Here is a 21,439-nt window from a genome sequence, read left to right on the forward strand (position 1 = left end):
ATTTTCACCCTTAAAAAAAGGGCCAATTCAACGATTTTTAAATTTTCTTGGCCTTTTGGGGCAATTTCATGGGGGGTCGTAATGAGGGTTTTTTCTAATCCGGGGCAAAAATCACACTTTTTGTTAATGTTTTTCATGCAGTTAGCATATGCCGTCATACTTAAATTTTTTTCATTTGTTAACAAACACTGCAAAGTACTTAATAATTCTATGAAATCAGTTCATTATGAATATTTTAATCCAATCTCATGTCTAGAACCTTAAATTTTGTGTGTAAAATATAACTCATGTAATGCTGGAATGCCCCTGAAGTATCGATATAAAATTTACCGATAACCAATATTCTACCAATCTGATTTAAAATTGCAATTGGTTCATTAACTTCCTTAATAAATCTATGCATGCTACTAACTGAACCAAGCTTCTACAATGCATGAGAAACTGCATATTAAGATTTTTTCTTTAAATAAAAAGGTACGCAATAGAGATTATATATTTATATCCCTAAAAATTATAACAAAATGGAACAATATTGCACAAAATTGTAAGACACTTATAGATATATCAGTAAAATTACCAATAAATTTACTGATAAAGTAATACACAAATATGCCTATATCTTCCGATAGTGGTAAGAGTGCCGATTAATCTGTCCCATTCCTATTATTTTGACTAAAATTAGTAAAAATTAAGAGTACATTTAGCTCCTAACCTGATGCAAAACAATTTTGCCTGTATATTTTACACATGGTATCTACCCTGATAAGCATTCATGAGAAGGATGTAGGGCCTCCCTGATGGTTCAGTAGTAGCGTTGTTGCCTTGTAATCAAGGAGTCCAGGGTTCGAAGCCGCTGGAGGCACATAGTGGTTCGGTTTCCACTTTAAACTGTAGGTCCAGTCCCGATTAGCCTTACTGTGCATAAAGTAGACTTAAACACAAAATCAATCAATCAATCATGAGAAAATAAAAAATGTTAAAACATGTAAGAGGAAATGGGTAATTGTTGTGCAGTTTGCAAATTTGATGTAATCGATAGACTTGAGAAAGAGAGAATGGTAATGCTTCTTAGGAAAAAAATATGTAACAATCGGAGAACTTTTTGAGCACAACAATTTTCAAAACTAGATGGAAGGTGCATCATTATGTGTGCAAGAACTTTGTATTTTCTGTAGTGTGACAGTGATTAATTTGTGAAGGAACCTTCTGTATTTTTTATTGTTATTCAGTGCTTTCTGTAAATGGTGAGAGTGAGTGTCTGAAATTGAAAGGTCGAATAAAGCAAGTTTTTTTTTAAAAAAAAAGTTACATAAAATTATAAGAGAAAAAAAATGAAAACATTCTTATCTTTTATCACACATAGCTCAACTTCCCTTTTACTTTGAAAAACACTAGGTAATGAATGGATGAAATAAATGTCATTGTAGTAGCGTTGTGAAATGAGGCGATAAGATTCATGGCTTATTTGAAAATGCAAGGCACCCAAGTAAACATGGTATTTAAGATGCATTTGGGCACATCTATTAATAAATTACTCTGTATTAATAACAAATTTGCATTAAAATTAGTACAACTTTATTTTGTGCTACTCACAGTACATGTATTCAAATGAGATGAGTAGACAAAATGCCTTTCGAATATTGTGAACTTTTCTCTATTCTTCACAGAGCAATTGCTCCCAGACTGACACTCTACATCTGTATGATGGACCAGGCCCACGTATTCCATGCCTTGTACCTGGAGAACCTCAGCTGCGCAGAGATCGTGGTGAAGTTGGCTCAGCTTGTAGGAATCACGCCCGAGCAAATACTCGACGTGTATATTCAGGGACCCAATGGCATCCACGTCCTCATAACGGATGCTGTAGTTAGAAACATTAAAGACGAAGCCATGTTTGCTCTTGAAGTGATTCAAGGTAAGGAGTGTAGTGTCATAATACTTTAAGGACAAGATATTCAAGAAATATTCTAAAATAGGATTAAGCAGACTGCAATCTTTATAATTAAGAACCAAATATTTTAAGAACATTGGGGCAATTTCACGGAGTCTGATTGAAACAATAGGATCTGCATGAAGGCCATTTGGCAGCATGCATGGCCACAGTTGCCTGTGTCGGGCTACACTTCTAGGAAAATGCCAAAAAATTCAGTTGTGAATTTTAATTTTTAACAGATTGAAACTTTTGTATCTTGCATATGATAAAGCAGTGCTTCCTAATGGGAACAATCTCTCAGTTTAGTACAAAGAATTTCGTGTAGAAAGTACCGTATGTAGGAACAATAGCTTTCTATTCAGATACCTCTTAAGGTTAAACACACATCTCTACGAGAGTTCTGAATTTTTTGAATTCATATTTCCAGCATGTCACTACAAATCAGCACATATACTATCACAAAATCAAAATTAGAGGACAAAGGCTTTAATAATGGGCGAAATAATTTTTAAATTTACATAACAGATGTAAAGATGCACGCGCTTTTTTACAATATTATTAATATGGTTAGATGAAGTCAGCTTTGTATCCATTATTCTCCCTATATTCTTTACAGGCTTAGAAATGTGCTGTTTAGTTTCACAATGGGCATAGTGAAATTTATGTGTGTCAAAAGCTGATGGGATCCAATTAATATACATTGTAATGTATTACAATTTATATATTACAGGCTGATCAATTTATAATTACTGGGGCCTGGGACTTTGTCCTATAAAACTGTAAAGTACATATGTAATTATGTCATAAAAAATTACAAATATGTCAGAAATGTTCCCAGTAAAGCCAAAAATATGCACAACAGTACTTTCGAATTTCTCATTATATGGGAAGTCAGTATCTTCCAGGAAGGATTGACTAGGAAGGGGGTGGGTATTAAATGAAGTCAGAATTCCTTTAACTGACTGAAGAATGTAGTGGGAAGTTCCTATTTGTGACATTCTATTCACTCGCACTGTTACACAGTGATAATACTTGGATGAAACTGCAAGTTACCTTGAAACCCCCATACTCAATTGCCGATAGAGTACAGATTGTAATGTACCGATTTTTTTTTAACTTACTTTTGACTGATTGTTGTGAGAAGCGAAAAAACTGTAAAGAAATTAGAACAATTGAAACTTGTTTCCTTCCTGTTTGGTAGTTCTTGTGCCCGCACAACAATGACAGAGAACATTTTTCTTCAATAATGTTCACACAGCTATCAATTGTCGTCAGGATAATAAAAAAAAGAGGGGGCTATTATTGTTCTGTACTAGTTTGGTAAGAAAAGGCGGCATGTGCTTTTAATTACTTCATCCGTAATTTCCTTATCCTGCCATTGATAGTATCAACTAACCTTTGCGCTAAAGGTATGAAGATAAAAATGCAAAATTGGTAAAATATGTCAAAATATACCTTATCAAGTTCATCTATTTTGGCTGATTTTCATCGGATACGAAAAGATCTCACCTCAGTATTCTATTGGATGCCAAATAAAAAATATGTTACAACATAAAATCCCAATGTGTAAAAGTTCCATATTCTTCAGCTCTGTCACATGTGATAAATTGGGGTGTAAGGGGTGATTTTCCACGTAGTACACCCAATTGTCAACCTCACTTCCACATTAGTACACCCTGGACTGTGTTTTGCAGACGAACGAGGCTCTGGCGACTGGCACTCTGGCCAGTATAATTTTGTGTGTGTTGTCCTGTTTTTTGTCCTTGTGTGTGCTGAGTGCCCCTTTACAGCCTCAGCTTTTAACAAAATTTAGAACATTCTAAGCTTTTAAGATTTTACTTATGCAACATTAGAGTTGTTCTTTGTAAAGATAAGGGGCTGGACCCCGTATCATGTGACGGGTGCAAAATAGCCTATGTGCTGACGCACCCAAAATTTTAAAATCAAATCAAAAATCAATGTGATAAATTCTGCAATGAACTCTGTATATACCATTGAAAATCATAAGCATATGTATAATATCTAATATTCTGTATCATTCTTATTATATCATTTACATCCATGAAAAATAACAACAGACCCAATACAGTACCTTGAGGAACTTCCGAATCTAAAGATTTGTAGTCAAATGTTCAAGGTGATACATTTCTAGCAGATAGGTATGATTAATCCAATCAACTCCTTCCACAGAGCAATAAAAGAAGTATCTAAGTTTAGTTAAAACGTGGATCAGGATACATAGTCGGAAAGGCTTTTCTAGAATCCAGTGTCACTAATCTTGTTATCTGGCAGTTATCCATCACTTCATGGGGTGTAAGGGGTGACCTTCCACGTAGTACACCCAAATGTCAACCTCACTTCCACGTCAGTACACCCTGGACTGAAGACTAACGAGGCTCTGGCGACTGGCCCCATGGCTAGTATAATTTTGTTTGTGTTGTCGTGTGTTTTGTCCTTATTTGTGCTGAGTGTTCTTTGCAGCCTCGGCTTTTAACGAAAGTCAGAACATTTTAATATTTTATGATTTTAATTAAGCAACGTTAGAGTTGTTATGTGAAACTGTAAGGGGCTGGACCCCGTATAGTGTGACGGGTGCAAAATAGCCTTAGTGCTGACGCACCCAAAATTTTAAAATCAAAATCCAATCAAAATCAAATCCATCACTTCATGAATATCATCAGGTCACATTTACAACAGCTGTTCTAGTACTGTGATTAGTTTTAAAGCTTGATTAAAAATAATTTAACATATTTCTGTATTTACTCGTGTATAATGCTCACTTTTTTCCAAAAAATTTTGCCCCCAAGAACTGGTGCATATATATTATGCATGGAATAATTCATACTACCAACATGAAACCACATATGTTTTCACTATGTCACTATGTATATATCAACAGGTGCAAATACAAATTACCAGGTAATCAAGGGGTCCCAGGTTCGATACCCGGTGGAGGCACATACTGGTGCCCGATTAGTCTGCATAAAGTGGACTTAAAATGCCAAATCAATCAAAATTACCAGATGAATTTCCTTAGTAATAACAATTACCAGGTTGAATTTCCTTAGTAATAATAATTTTACAAAAGACAATATAAAAAGTGAAATGGCCATTAACCATAATTTTTCACTTGGTAATGGAATGTTTTGCGACACCAAGTTCTGGCAGAATTCGAGCATGCACCTCCCATGACACGGGATGTATATTAGCAGTATTTGTCAGGCAAGAAATAATAGAAAATAACTTCCTGAACACTGCAAATCATATAAAGATAAAAATATACATAATTTTGATCTCTCTTCTACTACAGAATAAACAAAATTGTTACAGAAGTGAAAGTTTTGGGATAATAAACATAGTGGATGGAGAGGGAAGGGAGGTAACATGGGTTGGTGACTCTTTGTGTACACAAGACTATTTACTTCTTTTGGTCCACATAGCAACAAGTGATTCATTGATTAGGTATGATGTCATTCGCTCTTGATTGCAAACAGCTTTACGACCGTACATTTCTTGAACCTGAATTGTACTGCGCATCATATATGAGATATAATTGTTTGTCGCTTTTCCCCATCAAAAACCCGGGTGTACATTATGCTCGTGATTACGGTATTTATCACAACATATGTATTTATTTGGCAATTCTGCAATATGCCCTACAAATGAATTTGCACACACTAGTTAAAAACAAAAGTTGAATTGCCTTCTTGCTGCAACAGAATTAGGTGGTGAAATTATTTTGATAACATCTTAGACTGGACAAGATGTTTTATTAGGTTTGTCCAGCCACTCACCATATAGGTGTATGACAGATGCAACCACTCTATGTTTATGGAGCAGGATGGCTACTCGCTGGGAATTCCTTGAATTCTGGGAATTATGCGTGAATTATTGGCTCCGGGAATTCTGCATGAGTTCTTCGTGAATTTTTCTCCGTAGTCGTGAAAAATTGCAACGTTTGTTAAATCCATGTCCCATTGAGGGCATCCCCGATGGTGCAGTGGTAGCATTGTCGTCTTTTAAGCAAGGGGTCCCAGGTTCGATACCCAGGGGATGCAAAGACTGTTTGGGGTCCCACTTTAAACCGTAGGTCCAGTCCCAATTAGCCTTTCTGTGCATAATGTGGATTTAAACTTTTGGAGCCCAAGGCCATTTTCACAGGTGCCTGAGCCGATTTTGAGCAAATTGCAGAGTTTCAATTAAATGAGTGTAGATCGGAGGCTAATTGCCCTATAGAGATGAATGATATATCGTTGTACGTTGAATGAATCAGAGATTCAGACTATATAAAATTTATGCAAATTCTGCATGTATGTGGCAGGGGGGGAGAACCTGCAAAATTCCAAAATTTCGGGGAAAAAAATTGGGATTTCTCCCCCCCCCCCTACCCACAAGAAAAAAGTACATGACAGTGTCAACATGCACATGGAAATTATCGCTGGCATGTAAGGAACACAAAAATATTTTTTATTATTATCGTATGACCAATGTAACGCGAGTTGTACCCCCAAAAAGAAGGGTCAGCATGCCACTGATTCAAGCTTCAAAATGCAGCGTTACCTTGAAATGACTGTAGCTAAGAGGCTAATTGCCCTAGAAAAATTAATGATATACCGTTGTACACGGAATGAATCACAGATTCAGACGATATATAGAATTTATGCACATTCGGCGTATGTATGAAGGGGAACTTTTTTGTAAAAATTGGACCCCTCCCCCGAAAAAAAGAGGATATGAGAAGGTCAACATGCAAATAGAAATTATCGCTGGCATGTAAGAAACAGAAAAATATTTGCATCATTATCATAGAGGACCAATGTAAGTTGTACCCCAAAAACCTAAGGCCTGCATGCCACTGTCTCAAGCTTCGGATTTCAGCGAAATGCAGGGTTACATTGAAATGACTGTAGCTCAGAGGCTACTTGCCCTAGAGAGGTGAATGATATACCGTTGTATGCAGAATGAATCACAGATTCCAATTCTTGCAGCTACTTCCAAATTATATTTTTAGAGAATGCAGGGTAACCTTTTTAGCCACTTGTGAAACACTTGTGCTCAAGAACAAAGGTTTTCTTCAGTGCGCCTCGAACTTCCATTCTTACGATGCAGTTTCAACAACCCCCACCGCCCGCATGGACCACATTCCTTTTGACCTCAGGTACCAATAAACAAACTTCCTTCGAATGCAGTTTCCAGGGGTGAGGGAAACGCTTTGCTTTAGAACAACAAAGTCGGCCGTCCTTTATCGGCCAAATTTTTCCCTTGAAAAAAGCTGCAAAACAGAAGTAGTTTTTTGTTGCCATTTTCATGAAAAAAAAACGTGCAACAATCATTTCTGTTAAATACATGCGTTAACAACAATATAAAAAAAGAAAATCTGAATTCTAGCCAAAAATAGCGAAGTTATAACGTAAAAACTACGACCTTGACAAAGGGTCTCGATCGAGACGATCGGACACCCGATGGTTACCTGAGAGTGTCTGGATCAGGCACCAAAAGGTTAAAACTCCAACTCAATCAATCAAACCATATCCCATTGAATTTATACATATTTATAAATGCTCTGAGGCAAGTTTTTAAGAGATTAGCTTTTATTTTTATCGAGGAAGGAAAAGAAAGCTACGTAAAAAATAAAATTGAATTCTCTCGATCCGTTTACTTTGTTAGTGTCCTTTGCAGAACAATCTATCTGATGAGAGATTATTGCAAGATAACATTTCCTGAAGTTGAATACGTAAATTTCAATTGGAATTCTTATACAATTAACAATTTTCCGTACATTAGTAACTTGTGTTGGTGGTAGATGTATTTTGAGTCTGAATATGTGAAATCGCAAATGTAAACTCCGCACCTTAATTTAAAATATGTATACACCGTTCATTTGAATTGATTTAGAATTTTTTGATACATTGGAATCACACACCCTTTATATTGTTAATACAAGGGTCGTTCAAGGTTGACCGGGACTTTTATTTCTGCAGAGGAAATAGGTAGCAGAAGAAACACCAAACTATGTCAGTTTTTCAAAGTATTCTCCGTGCGCACCGAGGCACCGTTGCCATCGTTCTGGCAGCTCCCGAATTCCTTTGGTGTAGAAAGAACTTGGTTGTTGTCGTAGCCACTGGAGGACATCGCTCCGCAGTGCTTCGTCTATCGTGAATTTCTTCCCTCCCAGATGGTCTTTAAGGGGTGCAAACAAATGATAATCACTGGGGGCTAAATCCGGACTGTGGGGGGGATGGGGCAGAACTTCCCATGCATGTCGGCCAGAGTTGTTGTTGTCACATTGGCCGTGTGAGGGTGGGCATTGTCATGGAGAAGAATGACATTTCCAGACAACATCCCAGGTCTTTTCTTGCGAATGGACTTTCGTACAACACCACTCAACAATGTGTAGTAATACTGGTCATTAATCGTGCTCCCTTTGTCCAGAAAATCCACATGGATAACACCCTTCATGTCCCAGAAGACACTTGCCATGATCTTTCCAGTGGGCGGCTGCATTTTGCTTTTCTTGGGGGGTGGGGAACCTTTATGCCGCCACTCCATGCTGCGTCTTTTGGTCTCTGGGGTTGAATTGTCCAACCATGTTTCATCACACGTGATGATGGATTGCAACAATTCATCACCTTCTGCTCGAAACCGATTCAGAAGCTGTTCACAGACCGTCCTGCGTGTCCACTTCTGATCGAATGTCAGTTGGCGGGGAACCCACCTTGCACAGATTTTGCGGAAGCGTAAGTGATCGTGAATGATTGTCTCAACACTCCCGACACTGATATTGACCTCGGCAGCAATATCCCGCACTGTTACTCGCCGGTTCTCAAGAATCATTTGCTCAACACGTGCGATATTTACTGGTGTGACTGCAGTCGGACGAATGTGTCCATGCGCTTCATTTGTCACCAGCTCCCGTCCTTCGCGAAACTGCTCACACCATCCGTACACTCTTGTCCGCGACATCGTTTGTTCACCATACTGTGCTTGCAATCGTCTGAAAATCTCAGCTGGTTTCACTTTCTCCTTCATGAGAAATTTGATTACACACCGCTGCTCCACATCCACAGACACACTGCTTGCCACCATGTTCACTGCAACTGCTGCGGATGCGCGAAATACGTCATGACGGGTGCTAGTTACTCGCGAAGGAATACATTACGTCACCCGCACATTTCATCATGATCCGGCTATTCATCGAATTTTTACGTTCGAAAATCCCAGTCAACCTTGAACGACCCTTGTATATATGTATGTGCATATGTGTTAATGAAGAGATTCGTAATACATTGATGTAGAGAAAACATCTTCTTGTATACCCTTGAATTTTTGGGAAGTTCACCTTGAAAACCGGGAACTATACTTGAATTTTATCATGGTCCTAGAGTGGCCACCCTGTGGAGTCAACGGAGGGAACCTGCATACTTTTATCTCTCGTACCACACCAGAACTCAATCATCTTTTCTCAGGCCAATATTGTGCAAATTGATCTTCTTTTCCACTTTCTTCCTCCTCATTGTCTCCCTCTGGATTGACCAATACTTTTACTGCGAGAAGTACTTTTTTTGAAGTGTTGCCAATGAGTAAGTGTTTGACACGAAGTGGGTCGATTAAGTGAACAGAAAGAGATTTGCGAATAGATGATGCTTTGTTTCACACCATGTCTAAGGTGTCTTTCAAGGGCCTGTTTTGAGTGACAATCTGACAAATTGCATCAGTTTTTAAACTGAAAGGCTGCACCATCATAAGAAATATGTACTGTCTGTATTTTGGTCACATTTTGTCTGTGTCTGGTATCCTCTCCATAAATGTAAACACCTGAAGTTTTCCATGCTGCAGATAACTTGAAACAACTACTGAACTTTTACCCAAATCTCCAGTTTCCATCCCGAAGTGGACTGTGAACAGTGTAGTTTGTTCATGGTGCCAGTGGCCTGCCTGTATGCTTCATTATTATACACTACAGCAACGATCTCTGAAAAATCAACTTTCAATAGAACATATTATCCAGTAACATTTTCTTCAACATTTACAAATATTTCTGCCTGGCTGTGTTTGATAAATGTATGAAGTAGGAAATATTTAAGCTGTTGAGACAACTCATTAAAAAGACATTCAGCTGTTTCCAGTATTCCTACTTTTCAAAATTTACATTAATCTTGTTTCTGCCATTGTAAGTACTTCATTGGATTCTTTTTCATATCTGTGGTTTTTGGCTAATAACCTTAAAGCTGGCTTTCACAGACTGCATGTTCTTTCCATACAACTTTTGTTGTAAGAATTGCAAATGTGTTCAATGAAGAGGCAGAATTCTGTTGACAGATTACAAAAGTTTTGAAGCACCAAGAGTAATAACCTAACATTTTCATGGTAAACTTAAGCGCATTCATTATAAAATTAAAAAATTGCATCTTTTATTATTCGAAGTCCCATTGAATTTATACATATTTATAAATGCCCTGAAGCAAGTTCCTTGCAGAACAATCTATCTAATGAACTGAAAATTATTGCAATCTAAGATATCTTGAAATTAATTAGGTAAATTTGATTTTGAAATTCTTTTACAATTAACAACATTTCATGATTAGCATATTCCGTAACATTTGTGACTTGTGTTTGTAGATGTATTTCGAATCTGTGAAATGGCAAATGTAAATTCTACACTTGAGTGCTGCATCAAGGTATTTTTGCTCGATCGTCTTATAGTTCGCATGGATGATGCTAGATGGCTTACGGAATGGACAGTATCTTTGCTCAAGTGAATTACGTTTGAACATTCAAATGATCGGTATATGCTCGAAGCCCAGTAGTTCACGTGTAACTGTAATTTTTCTGTAGTAGTGAGCCTTCAGTGCAGTGAAAGACACCGTGAAATTGAAGTGAACATAGTCTTAATTTCTATGTTAAAATGTAATTTTGTCTATTTTACCAAAACATAGCAATATATGAAAATGAATAGATATGGGCTGAAACTACCAGGACGAATTTTTACACATATATTTGTACGATTATTGTCCCATTGAAATTAAATTTCATATTCTATATATTTGAGCGTATCATGTTCGAGCGTGGGGATTCGATCGAGTATTTTAGAGCAAAAGTGGTCCAATGCAGTACTCTATTCTGCAACTTAAATTATATATTTTAAATGTACGTGTTTGCGCCCTTGATTTTGTGGAAAGTTTGCCTTGAAAACCAGGAATTACACTTTAATATTATCATGGTCCTAGAGTGGCCACCAAGGTTATTAGAAGTATAGGTTGGGCCAATCCGTTGTTTACTCGTAATGACGAAACGACGGTAAGAGGTGAATTTATCCATGAAATGAATTCCAAATCTATGCGCTAGTGTTGCACTATGCAAATAGGAAACCATGCCAGAAACTGAACACACGAAACCGAGTACACAAATGAGCATTTCCACCCATTTACATTTTGTGGCTTCAGACAAATTGAAAATAAATATAGATAGGTACTTGTTGTTATGCGGGACAGAATATTTTTGATCGGAACGGGAATTTTTTTTTAAATCCCGACATTTGGGACAGGAAATATTCGCAATTTCTCGACTAGTCGGGAAATCTCAAATTCTCATTTTCACCTTAAGTGATTTTCTTTGCATTTCTGGAATGTAAACTAACAATTTCCGATAAGTTCCAGACACTTGCAATGTAGAAAACGTCAAGAATTAATACCGTTTTAAAATGACCATTCGGTATTTCCCGACTGATTGGGATCCAGAAATTTAGGGAAGTCATTTGCTGAAGTCGTGATAGGGACGGAATTTTTCTTTCCTATCCCGGTCCCGACTTTCCGAGATACCGTACACCACTTGTTGTTATTATTTATTGTAGTTCAGCACAAGATACATCTTCCAAGTACGTTGAACATAATATATACGTTTTTCAAAAGGATTCTTCGGTCACCGAGCTTTGGATTCGTGTGGAAATGCTAACGTGAATCATGCTAATGCTAGAATCTGCAGTGCGCATTTCTGCCCAGAAGATTATGTACGTAATCTGAAAAGTCAACTTTTAGGTTTACATCGAAGAAAGATCCTTAAGCAAGATACCTTCGACTCCTTATTATGAGCAGGAATGTAGGGAGTATAATCCTGGTAAATACTTTGCCTACCATTTCTTTGCCATTGGTGTACAATTCTCTCTCGCTTTTTCCCTACATATTCACATAAAGCAATAAAAATACAAACTGCTAACTTTTCATTCCATTTTGGTTATTTATTAAACGGCACGTGTTTGTATTTATATTTGATAAATTTACTTTGCTCTTCCAGCCATTTAAGTCAATTGAGATTATGAAGAAGTGATAAAATAGATGAATGGCCAATCACAGTTCCCCTTACTTACAAGAGCGACCACAAGAAGAAGAACCTTCCTCCTCTTCCGTTCAACTCGGACTATAAGAGAGCATGCTCCACTCTCCCCCTCCCCTCCACACTGAAGTACGGTGCACAGGAGTCGCGAGTCTGCGCAGGTTTCTTTGCTTGTGGTTCCACTATAATAGTAATATAAAATTGTACACTCACCTCACTTAGTTCTCCGGCAGTTTGTTTCTTTATACATCATATTTGGAGAAGATACAATTCAATCTATAGTTGTACGTACACTGTATATAACACACCTTATTACTGACTTCCTTGACCCTGGATGTACAGGGTCAAGGAAAACAAAGGAATGAGCATAATTTTCTCTTCGGTGAAGATGTTGTACCTAAACCAAAAAAAAACTCAAATAATGAATTTGACAATGTAAATTGATGAGATTTAGTAAATCATTTGATGAAGTGAACTAATTCTGAGTGGACTAATCGCAAAGGACATAATCAACTCGGATCCTATTACTTCTTCATGGTATGTGACGTAAAGTTCCCGCCCAACTGTTTGACGGCGTTAGTGGTTATCGCATCTCCTTTTCCCTAGCCTGTAGTACACATCCTCATCTAGACATTGTTCTTGTTCTGGTGTTTAATATCTGCATACTGCAACACTGTCGTTTTGTCATTTCACGTGACTTCACATTGAAGTGATGCATTCACTTGGCCAGTTACATGTCATTGCACGCAAAAACTTCAACTGTTACCATGGTTTTGGGCCAGGGCTGGTGACCACCCTGTTATATCAGATGTACAAACACTTTAGCCTACAACTGTGTCTCCATAAACACTTCCTCATTTCCTGTGTGAACATTTGTTTTTTAATGTTTATGTTTGTTATACATTTCCTGGGTGCAAGAAAGTGTAGTCTTTAGTTTTATTACTTTCCTTATGCATAACTTCATCTTCTCAAATGTGCAGATTTTAATTTTCTCAGACACAGTTTAGCAAATGTTTTTAGGTTTTAGCTAAATGCGGTCCTTTTACACTTTTTTGAGGAGGTTTTTAGACTATCCTTACCTTTCTTAATGTGTTGTACTTGTCCTGTGCAGCTCTTTTTACAGCCTGCACTTTCAACCTTTGTCAAGGGTTTAAGATAAGAGAATATACACTTGTATACTTAGAAGGGTGCAAAATTACCATTAAAAAACCCTAAGAGTTTTAGTTTAGTTTAGTTTAGTTAACTCAATCTATCAATTCTAACAGGCAGAGTTTATAAAAATGCTTAGATGAAACTTACAACAATCATTAACTTTGACACCCATTTTCTCCTCAATCCTTGCACAATGTGAAGAATGATTGATGTTTCCTGACAGCAGGTACTGTCAGTTTTAATTTGATGTAAATTATATGGAATTTTTGTTTACAAAAGTTGCACAGTGGTTGATCTTTTTCATGAAATTGTCTATTGAAGACTTTCTTAGAATATTAGCCAGATGGGTTTTGAATAAGCCTTGAAGTGTTTCAGAACTAACATTATTCTTGTCTATGATGATTGAGTCCAGATGTATGAGTTTTTACAGTGTCTCCTACATCTGTGCCCCTAGTAGACAATCTCTAGCCTGCATACAAACTGGGAAAACAGTTGAACATCACTGCTGCATTAAGAATTCCTATCCAGAAAAATCATAGTCATCTTGCTGTCAAGTGATTGCAGTTTCAAAAAATCATAGTCATCTTGCTGTCAAGTGATTACAGGTTCCAAAAACCATAGTCATATTGCTGTCAAGTGATTACAGTTTCAAAAAATCAGTCATATTGCTGTCAAGTGATTACAGTTTCAAAAAATCATAGTCATCTTGCTGTCAAGTGATTACAGGTTCCAAAAATCATAGTCATATTGCTGTCAAGTGATTGCAGTTTCAAAAAATCATAGTCATCTTGCTGTCAAGTGATTGCAGTTTCAAAAAATCATAGTCATCTTGCTGTCAAGTGATTACAGGTTCAAAAAATCATAGTCATCTTGCTGTCAAGTGATTACAGGTTCAAAAAATCATAGTTATCTTGCTGTCAAGTGATTACAGGTTCAATCCAGTGAAAGCCACTTGAAGGCAATATTAACAGACCAGTCTGGAAAGCCAGAAAACAGTGGTGATGTGCTCAAGTAAACTGTCACATTTTACTTATTGTGCTACAGAATTTAGTTTAACCATCCATGGGAAAAGATAATTTCAAAAGGGAGATGGGACCTTGTACTAGATTCAGCACAGCTACCAAATTAATGGGAGTGGAGATCTGAAAGACATTTGCACCAAATTGGCCCACCACTCCCATTGAAATTAATAGGGCTATGTGGGATCCCGATTTGTTGCTACTAGGCTTAAGCATTTCAATTTTCAAGTTCTTGTACAGTCAGGAGTTTCAAATGTCTCAGATGAAAAGTGGCTAATCTTTCGTTGCCATATATACATCCTACGAGTGGGACACCCTGTACATCCTATAATTTCAAGCATTCGGACAATTTGCAAATAACTTTTGTTTTTTCCAGTGAACCTCAAAATTACATTTGAATTTATCCTTTTCTTTCAGATCATTCATGCGAAAGGTATCGTCTGCTTCTAAAATCAGCACATCGCTGACGATGAACACTCAAGTGTCAACATTTCCTCCTAGCTGTGAGGATGACTGAGACAAGAAGTAATTATTTTAACACGGAGATGTTAACGTCTCCTGCAACTGATCTGAAAGCTGTAAGCAGTTTTTCTAACTAGTATTTGAAAAAAAAGTACTAAATGATAGTGAAGATAAACGAAAAAAAAATTGTGCCATGATTGGAGGGAGAGAATAAATATCTGTGATGTCGTTAACTACATATGGTACATTGCTTCTTCTGTGACTGTTACTATTTGGCAACTTGTTACATATGTTGTTTCTTAAAGAGGAGAAGAAAATAGAGGAACTGTGATAACTGAGATGGAAATAAGATGTTAATTTGTTTTAATTAGCTCTCGTTTTTCCAAATCAACAATTCTTGTATGTATGTTTGTAAAAAGCAGTAAAGTACGGAAAATATTTGCAAATACCAAAGTGAGTAGGCAAAAGAAGAATAATTGAGACTTAGATATCAAAATTATTGGTGTTTATGAAATGGTGGTGAGGATTGAACCTCATATGTAAATGCTGCATTTAGTTCCTGTGTGTAAATTGGAGTACAAACGTGCTTAAGAAAGGTGGAGAGAGATTTTTTTCGTCTGTTTCATTTTGATTTCACTAAGCAGTACCTCTGATTGATTCTGTTCTGTGTTTTTTGCATAACCACTCATTGTTCCAGGATGTATTTCATCGAGAAACGAAGAAGAATAGGGGCACCTGGAGTTTATCATTACTTTTTAATATGTGCCTCAAAGTATGTTCTAGTTTATAATCGACGGGATATAATGATCATGTGTGTGTGTATTTCGTATATGAGCATCTGCTAGATTGGAGAGGTGCGCTATTTTTCAGGTTAAATCGTAAAGGCGAATAGTAATGCCTTACTGAACTTTTAGTGATCGTCAAAGGTATCTTGGGAATACATTTTGCATATTTGTATACTATTTCTGCTTAATGCTGAAATGTCTCAATATCATTCCACAAGGGGTGAAAAAAACAAAATAAAGAAGATGCAGATAAGTAAGCTAGTGGTGTTTATTTTGTAATACTTAACTGGAAATACATGTGAATGCTATGAATGACATGTCAGAAGGTAAAAAGAACCATGTTTCGTTGCCAGCTAATTTTTGAAAAATGCATTGTTCTCTTACTTTATAAAATAATGTAAATAGTGTGTAGAGAGAGATATTATTAGATCTATGCTGTATTGTATTTTCATGTACTATTGATAAACAATGCAGGCATGTTTTTATTGTATGCATTTCATTTCACGTTCATTGTATAAAAGAAAAGGCATAAATACAATTGCTGTGAATTATTGTGGACAGTAGCATAGGACTGAATGAAAATGCTTAGAAGTTACTTGCAGTATGGTTTGTTTCTGAACACAGTGGGAAACGCCAGCTAACAAGAAAAGTGGAGAAATGTACTGAGTTGAAAATAAACATGAGAGATTGAAACGTCTCGCTGATTTAAACAAGAGGTAGTTGTACCCATATTTTGAGAAATCATTTATTTTCAGATATGTATCGTCATTTAAGAACCAGAGAAACATAACTCCAAAAATGTGCTTTTCAGTTTTTTAACGTATCTAATCACTTTCAAGAGCTTTATTTTAGTCCGATCGGTGTATCTCCAATTTAGTGATTTTAGTTTAAATGGGAGATATGTCAATCTCACTCCTAATAGGGCTCTTAAAATGAGTAGATGTATTAAAAAGAAAACTGAATACTACATTTTTTTGTAGTTACATGCATCTCTTACTATGTACACAGTGCGGTCCATAAGTTCCCGGACTAAGGCAGTAACAAATTCAAAGGCGTATGAGTTTTGACTGTTTATTTACTCAAAATAGGATCCATTTGATTTGATACATTGCTCAGCACAAGTTTTCAATCTCTTCATGGCTTCAGAAAAGTCATCTTTTGGAATTGTCTTGAGTTTGTCGGTCACAGCCTTCTAGATCTCCTCAATCGAGTCGAATCTTGAACCCTTCAGGTGCATTTTCAGTTTTGAGAAGAGGAAACAGTCTGGAGGTGACAAATCTGGTGAATAAGGTGGATTGTGCAACGTTGAGACTTGCTTTTCAGCGAGGAACTGGCAATTTATTGCTATTGAATGATCCAGGACGTTGTCGTGCGGCAGGAAAAAATCACGAGAGGTTAAGAGGTCCGAGCAAAATCTGCAAAACCACCGTTTTGGGGATGTTTAGTGTTTCTTATATCATCCGAGATGTCACTTTCCATTCCTCTCAACACAATTTAGCAACAGCTACGATGTTCTCGTTGGTCCGAGTTGTTGTCAGCCGACCATTGCGTTCGTCGTCCTTTACTGTCTCCCGGCCTTCACGAAAACGTTTGTGACACTCAAAAACGGTTGTCAGACTCAGTGCTGACTCACTGAATCAGTTCAAATGTATTTGTCACTGAAAAATCAGCTTTGCAGCAAAATTTAATTTCTACCCGCTGTTCCTCTTGCTCGTCCATCTCCCGCGTCTGATACATGCACACACAACAGCAGGTTATATCAGACGTCCAGACTCTTCAACTACAATGGCGAGACTAATGCCTCTCAGCATGGCTGTTCGAAAGGGTTCAAACTGCGTAGATCAACAGTCGTCCGCTAGATGGGGTTAATGGGAAGGCTGCAAAAAAAATCAATCCGGGAACTTATGGACTGCACTGTGTATGTACAAGGGTTGATCAAATGAAAAGGTACAAAACGACACTGTCGGTGTAAATGAATACTTTATTCAAAGTATCCTCCATAGGCCTGAGCACATTGATCCCATTGATGAACGAGCTGAATGATTCCTTTTTCCCATAATTCCTTTGGCCGTGACGCGACCCAGTCCTTCACAGCGTCCTTGAGTGCGTTATCATGGAGCAGAACGAAAACGGCACTCCATTTCCTCACTGATTTGCCAGACACACAGTCTTCCCTGTAAACGTTCACCATCCGGCGATGAATATCGGCCGGTTTAACACCTTCCGCTCTCAGAAAATGGATAACGCCTTGCTGCTCCTCAACAGTCAAATTTGCCAATGTTAACGCTATCCCGTCCGAACATTCACTGCCACGTCACTTGGACGTCGCTCTGTATCGGAGCCTCTGCTCTCTCCTGCGCATGCGTGTTCCCCTGCATGCTCCGATGCCGCGTGGCGACTCCAATCGCACCCCTACATATCACGCTACGTTCTCCCATCGCGGCATAGGTATTATATAAACGATTCCGTTGTTACGACGTTTCGTACCTTTTCATTTAATCAACCCTTGTTGTAAGCATATATTGTGACCAACAGAGTGGCATATCAACAGGGCTTGGAGGTTAATGGAAAGATGTATTTTTTCCCTTTCTTTTTCTGGGTTGTAAAGATGATTCTAAATAAAGACCACAGGGAAAGAACATGCTTTGTCCATTTTATTGATTTTACAGGAGAGCACCCTTATTTACCTGTTTGCATAGTCATGAGTACGTTCTTTCCCTGTATACAAAATCAAAACTTCTGTAACGGATGGAAAAAGCATGTTCTATGCTTGTACAATTTGTAGTTAGAAAGAACCTTCACAGAGCTCTCAGATAACATCTTAACTTCAATTTGGCTTCTGCATTGACTATTTCTTGTTTGTTTTTAGATGACAGGTTTGGTGATTCTATAATGTTGAATGACAAGGAGGGGTGGGGCATGAGATCATCTCTAAAACATCCAAGGGGGAGACCCATCGACTACTATTTTTAACTTGTGGAGATGCATTATAACTTGTTATAATTTGTGATTTTATGTGGTATCAGGTATGAGCTTATGACATTATGATGATCATCTTCAAATATGCATGTATTTTGCGCTTGTGGGATGAAATTTGCTTTTTGAAAAACTGTTACAGGGTATGAGGAATTAAATGTCTGTTGGCAGCACATCAGTGCTAAATACAAGGTGGCGCAAAAGTCATCACCTGATTTTCTTAGCCTATAGCTTGGGTTTTAAATTAACAAAGTAGGTTTTTTTGTGTTAAACTTTTATTGGATACTTGTAAGTTTTAAGTCCTCAATTTTTAAAGGTAACATTCAATAAATGATCACCATTCGAATTGATGCAAATTTGGGCTCTTTTTATTGCTTTGGTGGTGTTGGAAAGAATCTGTGAGGAAATGTTTTCAATTCCATGCAGAATATTGTCCTTTAGTTGCTATAACGTCTCTGGCTTATTCACATAAACCAATCACTTCAAATATCCCCAAAGGAAAAAATCTGGAGTGGTCAAATAGCCTGGCCTGCCATGGCAAATCACCAAAATGGGATATTACTCTGCCTGGAAAAGTGTCACGCAAAAGAACTAATGTTTCGTGAGCTGTATGTGGGGTATACTTATTCATTTTCGCACACAATAAATTTTGTGAGTATCTTCTATTTAACTGATAAAACACTGCTGATATAAACAACAAGATGTCAAAATAAAGGTCAGTTCAAATAGGATGATGACTTTTGCACCACCTGTTATTTTGCTTATTAATTGAAAAAGCAAGGATCGTGATGATGATAAACATGTCTGAAAAAATTTCTACTTTGGACTGGAAAACCTTGAAATTTAGTAATCAAAAAATTCTAGCAACCTTGATCAACCTCAAGTACTGATGCCACCTGAGAAAAACATGAATATTTGTACAAGAAGAGTGCAAAAAATTACACTTGCGAAAGTGATGTTCAGTTTACAGCGTTACATTGCAACTAAAATGTTTTTTTTTTATTCATATTTCAATTGCAATAACTCAAGATAGCAATTTCCCTATATTGCATCATAAGTGCATGTATGCATGTAAACACAAACTCACTCTCTGTGTGTGACTGTTACCTCTGGAATTGCTAATGATTTTGATTGATTTGTTTTCTTTTACTTTGGTTTTCTGCCACTTTTCACTAATCATGATATGAGGATGAAAGCTGAAATTTATGAAAGGACAATTGCAAAAACAGGACACAGCATGAGCTCCACAAAAGTTTATACTGGATGTGATTTCAGGTGTCAGAGCCTTGTTAATCTGCAAAGTGTAGATTAAATTAAACCCCTGTTGTTTTATTAAACAACTGCTCCTAAAGTGAGGTGTGAGATGATGTATGATAGACTAGAAATAGAGCAAGTAAACTATATGCATATAAAGAAAACTATATAATTTCTGATTTCCATATTAATAATAGTATTGCAGTTGCCATTTTACTAAAAATCAAACTATTAAATTTAACAATAAGAAACTTTGAAATGTAGCACATTTGCCAAAGAAACAAAATTGCTGATATAAGACTGATTTATTTTTCTGGAACTCATCCTTCAAATCTTCCTTACATAGTTTTTTTTTTTCAATCAGATAAGTACATTTTCTTCAAGTACTGAAAATTTAGAGTCAATTTCTCCAATGAGAACATTTATTTCCAGTCAAAAACGCAGGTTATTAGAAATACTAGTTCTAAACACAAGGCTCTCAAGATCCTTGGTAGTTCAGCTGGTAAGGGTGTTGCTTTTGGATCACAAATGTACGAGTATGTTCAAATCTGCTTCAAGAAAGAATTGTTTTCAGGTTAGATATAAGTAAAACTTTCTAGAAATACAACTTCTGATACAAGGCTGGTCATCTTCCTCTGTAGCTGTTAGTAAGAGCATTGGTTGGAATACGACAAGACGCGAGTTCAAGTCTGAACAAGTTAGATATTTTTTCAGCAGCATTCAAGTCAAATGTTCTAGAAATACAAGTTCTAATGAAAGGTTGTTCGTGTTGTAGATCAGTTTGCTCGGTCCCCGTGGCGGAGTGGTAAGCACATCGCCCTACAATGCCAGGGGTCCTGGGTTTGAATCTCGGTTCAATCATGGATGTTTGTGTTTGTCCTGAAAAGTCCTGAAATAGAAATTTGAGTGAATGAAGTGTGGGGGGGAAACTTCCGCCTAGGGGCTTTCCCTTTTTTTTAAAAAAAAAAGTTGGAAGTTACAATTTTTAGAACCTATTTTAGATTCTAAAAGTGTCAGTGTCACATGGTGGAGTGGTTAGCTCAGTGCGGTACGATGCCAGGGGTCGGTTTCGAATCCTGGTTAGGACATGGATGTTTTTGTTTGTCAAGGGATACTACTGCATAGGGGTATTCCTTTAAAAAAACGAAAATAGTTGGTAAGATTGCTGGTTGGAATCCAAAAGGATGCGAGTTCAAATCTCCACCGAGAAAGGTGGATATTTTTTCAGGCAAAATTCAAGTCAAACGTTCTAGAAATACAAGTTCTAATTAAAGGTTTTTCGTGTTCCACCGTAGCTCAGTTGGAAGTCGCCTCTATGGCAGAGTGGTTAGCTCAGCATGCTATTTATTTATTTCAGAAATTGAACGCAACAGGTATATTACCCATTAATGGCGTTCATTATACAATAATTTTGTGATAACATTATTGAAATATTGCACAGATGAATGTAGTATATAGACAGAAAACATTTAACAAACATATAAATCTTAGGTTCTATCGTAATTTATGTAATTTTAGTACACTCCTTT

At 37.1% G+C, this 21,439-nt stretch overlaps 1 protein-coding gene across 6 annotated transcripts in view; it reads left to right on the forward strand.

Moving 5' to 3' along the window:
• LOC146004289 (transcription factor CP2-like protein 1) overlaps nt 1-16,391 on the forward strand; it is a 226,762-nt gene extending 210,371 nt beyond the window's left edge. For 4 of the 6 annotated variants that reach the window (XM_083143005.1, XM_083143006.1, XM_083143007.1 and 1 more), the window contains 2 exons: nt 1,668-1,915; nt 14,851-16,391. In XM_083143005.1, coding sequence (XP_082999131.1) covers nt 1,668-1,915; nt 14,851-14,900 — 298 coding nt within the window. In that variant the 3' untranslated portion in view covers nt 14,901-16,391. The remainder of the gene's footprint in view (nt 1-1,667; nt 1,916-14,850) is intronic. The other 2 variants (XM_083143009.1, XM_083143010.1) reach the window with 1 other exon arrangement.
• The last annotated feature ends 5,048 nt before the right edge of the window (nt 16,392-21,439 follow it).

The sequence above is a fragment of the Lepisma saccharinum genome, chromosome 21, assembly GCF_977018435.1.
Source record: "Lepisma saccharinum chromosome 21, izLepSacc3.1, whole genome shotgun sequence".
Taxonomy (NCBI): Eukaryota; Metazoa; Arthropoda; class Insecta; order Zygentoma; family Lepismatidae; genus Lepisma; species Lepisma saccharinum.